Here is a 10,000-nt window from a genome sequence, read left to right as displayed (position 1 = left end):
CTCTCTCTCTCTTTCTCTCTATTTCTCTCTCTGTCTGTCTCTCTCTCTTTCTCTCTCTCTCTCTCTCTCTCTCTCTCTCTCTCTCTCTCTCTCTCTCTGTCTCTCTCTCTCTCCTCTCTCTGTCTCTCTCTCTATTTCTCTCTCTCTCTCTCTCTCTCTCTCTCTCTCTCTCTCTCCCCCCCTTCTCTCTCCATCCTCTTGCATTTCCATTTCGCCCTGCAGGAGCCTGTGGCCCAGCTCTCCCGCTCCTCCACATGAAGCGCTGCACATTAAGGAGGCCGCCGCTCGCTGTGGCAACAAACCACTTTGTCGAGGAAACATGACCAACACACTCGAGAATCAGACCTCTGCTTTCTGCAGACCCTCCACCGTCGTCTCCTGCACCTCCTGTTTCTTGTTGAGCCACATAATGACATGCAAATTCTGACATTATTACATCTGCAGTAAAGAAAAAGTGCACACACATTTTTAACTGTACAAGAGGAGCGACACGTGCATCTGTCAAGTGGAACAAGATGAGCAATTTACATACTATGTCAAACCCCTCCCTCTCTCTCTCTCTCTCTCTTTCTCCAGTGGTCCGCACATCCCAACCCCCCAACTGCAGGCCGACGCAGCATGATCACACTCCGCCTGAAACGCCCGGCGGGCAGAAACGGAGGCACAAATCTCCACGTGACACAAGACCCCCCCTCGCTTGTATACGAACCGGCTATCTGAACAACTTTGTTGCGTAATGGATTCAACTGAACCGTAAAGAGAGCCGACTTCATTTGTGTTATGTGTGTGAACACGGACAATGCGTATGTGTGTGTGTGTGTGTGTGTGTGTGTGTGTATCTGTGTGTGTGTGAGGGTCTACCTATGGGTTTGTGCACCGTGGTTGAAAAACATTTCTTATCAACATCAGCACTCCTGAAGGCTGTCATGCTACATTTTGGCTGGGAACAAAAAAGACATTTAAGCCCAGAGACAAGTGTGTGTGCGTGTGGAAGACACAGAGCGAGAGAGAGAGAGAGAAAAGAGAGAGAGTGTGTGTGCGTGTGGAAGACACAGAGCGAGAGAGAGAGAGAGAAAAGAGAGAGAGTGTGTGTGCGTGTGGAAGACACAGAGCGAGAGAGAGAGAGAGAAAAGAGAGAGAGTGTGTGTGCGTGTGGAAGACACAGAGCGAGAGAGAGAGAAAAGAGAGAGTGTGTGTGCATGTGGAAGACACAGAGCGAGAGAGAGAGAGAGAGAAAAGAGAGAGAGTGTGTGTGCATGTGGAAGACACAGAGCGAGAGAGAGAGAGAGAGAGAGAGAGTGTGTGTGTGTGTGGAAGACACAGAGAGAGAGAGAGAGAGCGAAAAGAGAGAGAGTGTGTGTGCGTGTGGAAGACACAGAGCGAGAGAGAGAGAGAGAGAAAAGAGAGAGAGTGTGTGTGCGTGTGGAAGACACAGAGCGAGAGAGAGAGAGAGAGAAAAGAGAGAGAGTGTGTGTGCGTGTGGAAGACACAGAGCGAGAGAGAGAGAGAGAGAAAAGAGAGAGAGTGTGTGTGCATGTGGAAGACACAGAGCGAGAGAGAGAGAGAGAGAAAAGAGAGAGAGTGTGTGTGCATGTGGAAGACACAGAGCGAGAGAGAGAGAGAGAGTGTGTGTGCGTGTGGAAGACACAGAGCGAGAGAGAGAGAGAGAGAAAAGAGAGAGAGTGTGTGTGCATGTGGAAGACACAGAGCGAGAGAGAGAGAGAGAGAAAAGAGAGAGAGTGTGTGTGCATGTGGAAGACACAGAGCGAGAGAGAGAGAGAGAGAAAAGAGAGAGAGTGTGTGTGCGTGTGGAAGACACAGAGCGAGAGAGAGAGAGAGAGAGAAAAGAGAGAGAGTGTGTGTGCGTGTGGAAGACACAGAGCAAGAGAGAGAGAGAGAAAAGAGAGAGAGTGTGTGTGCATGTGGAAGACACAGAGCGAGAGAGAGAGAGAGAGAGAGAGAGAGAGAGAGTGTGTGCATGGCTGTGTATGTTTGACCTTGTATGCACAATGAGCTGTGAGTGTGATGTTATCGGGCAGTGTTGGACTTGGGAGGAAGTTAAGTGTAAAATAATAAGTGACATATTTCCTCTCAGTTTGTTTTTAAACTTAAAAAAAGAGGAAAGTTGATTTATTGGTTAATGTGCTAACGAGAAGGTTAAGGACAGCCGATAGAGCGGAGAGCAGGGAGAGAGAAGGTTGGACTCGAACCCGGGCCACTCACTGGAGGACTATAGCCTCCAAGCATGGGACGCAAAGAATTTTTAAAAAAGGTGATGAAAAAACACAAAGGTTTGAGAATCAGCTATTCGTATTAGCCCTGATTTTCACAGTCGATGTATCACTCCTTTAGAGACCAATCAGAAACCAATCAATCACACGTTTAACAAAATAAATATCAGCTGTGAGAGGTCGGTAATAAGTCTCTCTAATCGTTTAATTAATTGCTGTTTGTTTAGCTCGTTAGTGGTTCAATGAATCAAATGTCCAGTCATCAAAATTTAACAAAAGGTCAATCCAATATATCAGGCAAGAAGTCGTGCTGCAGCACATTCAATACATTGTGCCACATTGCAATCAGAGACAAAGTGGAAAACATTGTCTTTGCTAATTTGAGCATGTACATTGACGCTTACACACACAGAAATAATGTTGACGTTCTGCAATTGTGTGTTGAATAGCCAGAAAAAGCGTCTTGTCGACTCTGTGTTTCTGCAGAGGAGGGCTGATAGGAGTTAGCGCTCTTGTCCTCGCAGCAGTTTGAACCTCTCAGTGAGCGGACTATCTCGGGGCTGATGTGGGGTTTTTGGTTCACGTTCGTCCTGCTGTGTTAAGGACTAGAGAGATTCCTACACGAGAGGACAAACACTAGCAGACCCTCTCTCAACCTGCACACATGAAGTACACCAAAAAAGTCACATGGAGACGATTATAACAAGCTTTGAAAGCCAGCGAGACCACGAGATGGCTGCAGGACAGTGTCAGTCTCACTGTCAGAGCCACTTCAACACTGACAGCAACATGATCCAAAAATAAAATAGCATCCTGGGAGACATTAGTCTATCTCTTTTAGCTCAGCAGCTGATTCACACTCTGTGGCTCACCATGACTACAGAGCCGAGCGTTTCAGACGCAGTCAGACGAACACCAAACACAGCTACTGTATGCGTTTGAAACAAGAGGCCTGGTATGATTCGTTTTTAAGCTTTCCTGTGGATTCTTAAAGGAGCAATATGTCAGATATCTAGTGACTGAAATGATAAAGGTATCTTACTATCTGATCAGACATTAAGGAAACATGTTGAAGTGCTGGTTGCTATGACAACAATGCAGCAGTCAGTATGTCCTCCTTCTAACTTTAGATTCTGCTCCTGAATGCTCTGGATTTGTTTGGACCAGAGAAGTTAGGCGGTTTTAAGGTGACCCCCCACACAGCCGTTTTGGACGCCCCTCGGTTTGTCAGATATGAGAGCAGTTATCAGGTCAACAGGTGTTGCAGCGATGGAAGCGGGTCAAGAGAAGTGGTTCAGATAGAAGTGATTGTACCCGACCTAAAAAGCCTCTGCATGTTTCTAATAAGCTCCACGAGCAGAAACGTGCTCAAACTAGGATCAATATTGGAGATGCTTTTGAAAAATGGAGAGAGGTTAGAACACAGAAAGGTTTACAGACCCATGCAGAGCTGGATAAACACTGAAGCTTCAGAGTCCACCACATGGTGACCTGTGTGAGCATGGACTCTAGAGAGGAGGGGGGGGGGGACAGCTCTCTATGATGTTTTTAATCTGGACTGCAGTACCCATTTTAAACACTAGGTGTCAGAGTTACATAGAGCTCCTTTAAAGGTAATGTGAGGAGCTTTAGGGTGGACATGAATCACACTGAAATGAACACTGATACCTCTTTATGACCTTCAAAAGCAAACAGCACCACGAGCATACAGTGAACTAACAATGAGTGTTGCAGAGCAAGAGTAGTGTTCAGGAATTTTTTATTTTCAATGTGACTTTTTGTTAATTCCAACACGCGTACTTCATGAGACAGTTGGATGTGTGAACTCCTCCTTTAAAAAAGAAGTCCACTTTGTGTTTCAGCAGTGAGTCAAACGTGCATAGCTGCTATATCTTTCCATGCTGGATATGTGAAGGCATTCAAATAAAAAATGAGAGACCAGGGGGAACGTTTGCAGACTTACATGCACACAGACGGAGACCAAGAGGACTGAGGTGCAGTGAGAGCTTGACTTATGGGCTTTGCAGAAAAGAGAGGACAGATACGCTGACATCACACGGCTGGTAGAAGTGATCAGTCGATCCGTAGCTCACGGAGCAAAATGAAACGCAAAAACAGCAGCAGGAAGCACAGATCTCATCAGCGAGTGTTTCACTATGAGAGAGTGTGCATATGTGTTGATAATGAAAAGATTACTAACCAGCACATAACCAAAGGGGCTGAGTCTCTCCATGCAGACCTCGCTCCACTGGTCTGTGAAGAGGACATCTTTCAGCCTTTTGTTAATCATAGAGTTCACCTCCTGCAGCCTTGAAGAAAAAATGACACACAACAAGAAGAACAACACACGCAGGGGTCAGACACACACAGAGACGTGAGAGGAGGTGATTAGCCCGAGCTTTAATGACGTAACAGCTTGGGGAAATTGTAGCCACGAGGAGAGACGTCGTGTTTCAGATCTGAGCCTCATTAGAGGGATCGTCTGCGGTGTCGATTTGGGACAAGAGAACAAAAATCATTATGTGAAGTGGACGTCCACTGCAACACTCACCCAATGATGTACATGTCCGTGTTTCCATCGCTGACATTCAGCCCCAGCAAGGAAGTGATGTCATCAGGTGGCTGGGCTGATCCCACGTTCCATGTGATGATGTGCACCCTGTCGGGGGGGAAAAGAAGTGTGTTATGTAATAAGTCATCTAAACACCTCAGTGTCATAACCTGCGGACTCCCAGTGAGACAGCAGAACCCGATGAATCATTTTCTTTAGTTCTTACTGCAGTAAGTGAGGTCTCGATCAGGAGTGGGAGCTGAAGGGTTAATAACGATACGACACAATATGTGGCCCACAGTAACGACCAATCAAAACACAGACATTCTGTGATAAATGATAAACTGCAAGACAATCATATAATGATACACCTCAATATATGAGACAACAACTGTCCGTCTTTTCCTACCTCTAACCCGCTGTCTACTTCTTCTATTGGCCACTTAACCTCCGTCTATGTTACCCTCATTTAGGGTCATAAGCACCACCATGAGGCGGCTAGAAGCAGTGAGGCAGTGAGTCAAATTGGCAGGAGAAATCTCTTTTGAGAGTCATATTCAAAAAGAAAAAGCCAATATATATAATTTACAACATCCACTATATTCTACAATTCACTTAGCAGACTCTTTTATCCAAAGCGACGTACATCAGAGAGTAAGAACAACACAAGCAAGGATCTAGAAAAAAGAGAACAATGTCAGTAAGAGCAAACGATCAGCTTTGAGTCTGATTGGACAAACAGGTGCTGACAGGAAGTGACCAGAGGCAAAGCACAACATTGAGGGCAGTTCTTGAGAGCTCTAATCAGTATTGAAACCATCTTATAAGTCGTCGTTATCAAACAAAAACCATCGTCATTACCATCATCATCATCAATAATATGGAGACCATCATCATTAAGTTAGTAGGTATTCATGAAAGAGCTGGGTCTTTAGCTTTTTCTTAAAGGTGCAGATTTCTGTAAGTTTCACCTCTCTTATCATGCGTCATCTCTTAACCCGTCTTCTTCTATCTCGCTGTCAACTTCTTTACCTTCATTCATGTCATCAGCGCCACCATGAGGACTCATGAGGCGGTGACACGATGAGTCAAACATGCAGGGAAGCGTCTCATTTTTTAGATATCGATATTTGGCACCATTGATTCGATAACTGTATCACTGTATATCTTCAAAGCCTCTCTGGTTAATGTAACTCATATTAACAGAGCTACAGTATGAGTAAGGTATAAGACACGGCTGTTCTCTGGAGAAAGAAGCACAGCATGTCGGACACTTCGGGGCCATCAGGCTGCAGATGTCACAGTTGTTCCAGGGCGCTTCAAAGTTGAACTCCCGAGACAATGCCAAGAATGTTCTATAAAAAGCAGCGCGCTCACTACGCTGGGAACGTTATCACTAAACTTACACTTCAAACAGACTGCAGAGCCACTGCACGTGAAAACCAACGACGCATGAACAGTATGTTCTTTAAGTTGTGCGTTTTCTTCATTTCTTTGATTTAATTCAGACTTAAACTTTCTTTTTTTTTATTCAGCTGAAGTTGTGTTTTTCTGTCGGATGACACCACAAATAAAGTTCAAGCAAAAACTCTACATGGGCTTTTTCTTTCTTTTTTACATTTAACACATTTCTACCTCTCTGTGCTGTCAAATCAAATCACAGATCAGGATGTATTGTTCAGTGTGTGACCGCGTACTGAATGTGGGAAAGCTTTGAGACACGCCCACACAGACGAGGGAACATCCAGTGGGAGAGGAAGACTCAAACCTTTCACAGGAAGGTGAAAAATGTGTCATAATGCTTCACAGGTCTGGACATGTCGGAGTCCCTAGTTTCCAGACATAAAGCTTTAATGTTGGAAGAGAGAAGCTACTCAAACGAGATGTTCAACCCTGTCTCTGATAAAGTTCAGACGGCGTTAAAATGTCAAATTGAACAGAACGGGATGATTTCCACAACACTGAAACATCACATCTTATTAATGACTGCACAAAGACGACATCTCAGATGTTTAAACTGACTTTGTTGTTGTCTTGTGTCCATTTTTAGTTTGACACCAGCAGCACGTTTAAAAAAAAAAAAAGCATCCGGGAGAAGACCAGTTTGGTCTTTTTATTTATTTTTAATTTTTTATACTTTATATTTTTAAATTCTATTTTATATATTGTAATATCTTCTTATTCTGTATTATTTAAGTTGTTGCTAGTTCTGCTTTATTTCCTTGTTAATTGTTTAGCACAAATACACCAAGTCAAATTCCTTGTATGTGTAAATGTACTTGGCAATAAACCCCGATTCTGATTCTGATTCTGATTCTGATTCTGTAAAGTCTGGAATATAAATCGCTGTGTTATGAGACGCAGTCTGTTTTTTGGGGTCTCCCAGAGAGAAACAATAGTCTAAAATGTCTTCCTCCTCCTGCAGTTTCTGTGCAGCTGAGGAGCTCTTTAAGTCCGGTCTGTTTCCGCTTTGTGGAGTTTTTCCTCCTTCTAGCTACAGTACGGTAGTTCAGTTGTGATGTAGGCTACAGACTCAGGCAGTGAGTCGTGCTGCACACCTCCCCTGGTCACTAGTTGACTTTAATTTAGTCTTTCTATTCACTAAACAATACACCGACGTGTTCTATGCAGGACTACGAGAGAAAAGATGTTAAAAAGTGTCTGTGAGGTCTTCAATGTGAATGTCAAATAAACAAATAAAACATTCTCTGCAGTGTTTGTGTTTCTCAGCTGAGATTAAGAGGTAATGTGCAGACATGCTGAGACATGACCACTGAAACACACACACACACACACACACACACACACACACACACACACAGACACAGACACAGACACAGACACACACACACACACACACACACACACACACACACACACACACACACACACACACACACACACACACACACACACACACACACACACACACACACACACACACACACACACACACACACACACACACACACACACACACACACACACACACAGGAGGAAACTTGCCTGAAGTCTTCCACAGTCTGGGCCTGAGTGTCGGCTGTACCGGCTACAGAGAAGGCTCTCTGTGCGTGAGGGTTCAGGTGAGGGAGCACGGCGGAGTGTGGGACTGAGGCCGCCCTAACCGGGTGGTGGCCCGCCCCCTTAGGACCGACCTTGTTGCCGGGCCCCGTGCGCCCTGCTGCAGCGGGGCGAGAGGGTTTAGGACGGCTCGGCACAGAGCCATCAGGAGTGCACTGCTCCTCCTCGTTGGACGCAGGTGCTGGATCAGTTTGAGGCTCAAGTTTGGGTTCGGAGACGTCGACGGAGCCCTCGACTCGGGCGCTTCTCTGCGGCCTCCGAGGCCTGCTGGAAGCTGCAGGCTGGCTGGAGGGGGCGGGACCAGAGGCTGGAGCTGCTGTATCTGATGCTGGAGCTGGAGCCTCTGCTGCTCCGTTTGGGTTGTCTTCTTGCTTTTCTTCTTTCAGATTGTCTTGGTCCATTTCTTAAGGACTCTGTGACAAGAAAATAAAAACAACAACAGGCATTTTCCCACGAGAAATAAGATCATTTAGGTTTGCATTCTAAGAATTGAACTCATCCAGAGCATCCTGTGCGACTAAATCTGAAGACAACGCTGCCTTTTAGCTGATCGATACGTGTTTCTAATACATGGCAACAGAAGAAGAAGTCCTTGGCAACCAATACTGAGACATTTCTTGTTTTTAATGAATAAAAATTGCAGTAAAACTTCCACACATTGTCTAAATTTGACAGATTCATTGGTTACGTTCTGAACTAAATTTGACCGTGGACCGTACTTCTGTCCTTTTTGATACCATCGATCATTAAAAATAACAGATTTTTTAGATTTTTTCAAACATGATTTATCAAAATGCATCAGAGTAACAACCTTATTTCACTTACAGATCAGGACTAGAGCTCTTAAAAAAATAATCGATGATGAAAATACATTCAAAAACAAACATGGCGCGTATCCAGGACTTAAACAATGAAGAGAATAAAACACAGCCGTCTTTACAAAGACAGTCAGTCAGTTCAGCTGGTGAGTCATGAGACCCGACGGACCCAGCAGGACCACTGAGTGAGTCAGTCTGACTCCCACCGGCGTGCCTGTTCAATTACCTGCCTTGAAAACAGATGAACGCAGCTGCACACATCACACTCCACCCGACAGAATGTTTCTAGTTTATGTACCGGATACATAACACAACAGATAAGAAAGCAGGCAGAGACATGGAGAGATGGATCCTGTCAGAACCTCCTGGAGCTTCTGAAGCGGGGGGGGGGGTTTGGATGTTAGGGCGTCAAAATGTTTGATACTTGAGCTTTTTGATACAATCTGTGTTACTGTCATGATCAGCAGTACAGCAGACAGATGAAACAGGAAGTGTTGGGTGGAGAGACGCCAAGCCAAGGCCGGACTTGAACCAGGACTACAGCCTCTGTACACAGGGCGCATGACTTCGCCGCTAGGCCATCAGCGCCCTGTGTTTCCAATCGTCTCTTACAAACAGACAGAGAGCAGGCAGGCTGACTCTCTCCGGCTGTATTGCACATATACGTCGGCAACATCTGGGTTTTGTTGCCATGGTAACTAATGAGGTATCCATATAGTTTAAGTTTTAAGAGCAGTGTATTGAAGTTTAAATTGATGGTATTGTGAAAGTCCTATGTGCGTGCACAGGTAGAAAACATGGACACAGTTGTAGTTTGTGTCCGAGCCGCCTGCCAGTCCTCCAGTAACCAGCGAGATGTTCAGTCAGTTCACATCAGCTCAACCTGCCAAACACACTAACGCGAGGAACGGCTGCACGGTCCACAACAGCAAGAGTCAACAGCACGGAAACAAACAAACAAGCAGAGAGCGAGGGGAGCTGCAGAGAGAGGAGCACGAGGGCGGACACATAAAGGAGGAATTTAAGCCGATGCATGCCGCTGATGTTTTGCAGAATATCAAATATGATGTTTCAATTTCAGATTTTAAAGCAAAAAACAAGAAGCATTTTACATCAAAGAAACTGCTTCAAAAAAGGTGATGAAAAAGTGGAAAATAAGCAACAAGCTGGTGAAAACCAACGTGACCAAGGACAACACTGTGCCACCTCAAATACAAATAAAGGTGCAAGGAATCATTCTGGCAAAAGGAACAGCGAACACCAGTGTTGAAAAATAGAAGAAAAAAACTGCAGCTCTGCAAGTGTCCACTTGATCCTGA

General features: G+C 45.0%; 1 protein-coding gene across 1 annotated transcript in view; it reads right to left on the bottom strand.

Moving 5' to 3' along the window:
- inpp5jb (inositol polyphosphate-5-phosphatase Jb) overlaps nucleotides 1-10,000 on the bottom strand; it is a 24,562-nt gene that overhangs the window by 8,378 nt on the left and 6,184 nt on the right. The window contains exons 2-4 of the mRNA XM_061039271.1: nucleotides 7,789-8,276; nucleotides 4,783-4,890; nucleotides 4,432-4,540 (exon numbers count right to left, since the gene is read on the bottom strand). Coding sequence (XP_060895254.1) covers nucleotides 4,432-4,540; nucleotides 4,783-4,890; nucleotides 7,789-8,264 — 693 coding nt within the window. The 5' untranslated portion in view covers nucleotides 8,265-8,276. The remainder of the gene's footprint in view (nucleotides 1-4,431; nucleotides 4,541-4,782; nucleotides 4,891-7,788; nucleotides 8,277-10,000) is intronic.

Source organism: Labrus mixtus, chromosome 5 (assembly GCF_963584025.1).
Source record: "Labrus mixtus chromosome 5, fLabMix1.1, whole genome shotgun sequence".
NCBI classification, from domain to species: domain Eukaryota; kingdom Metazoa; phylum Chordata; class Actinopteri; order Labriformes; family Labridae; genus Labrus; species Labrus mixtus.
This window is presented reverse-complemented; position numbering and strand designations above follow the sequence as displayed.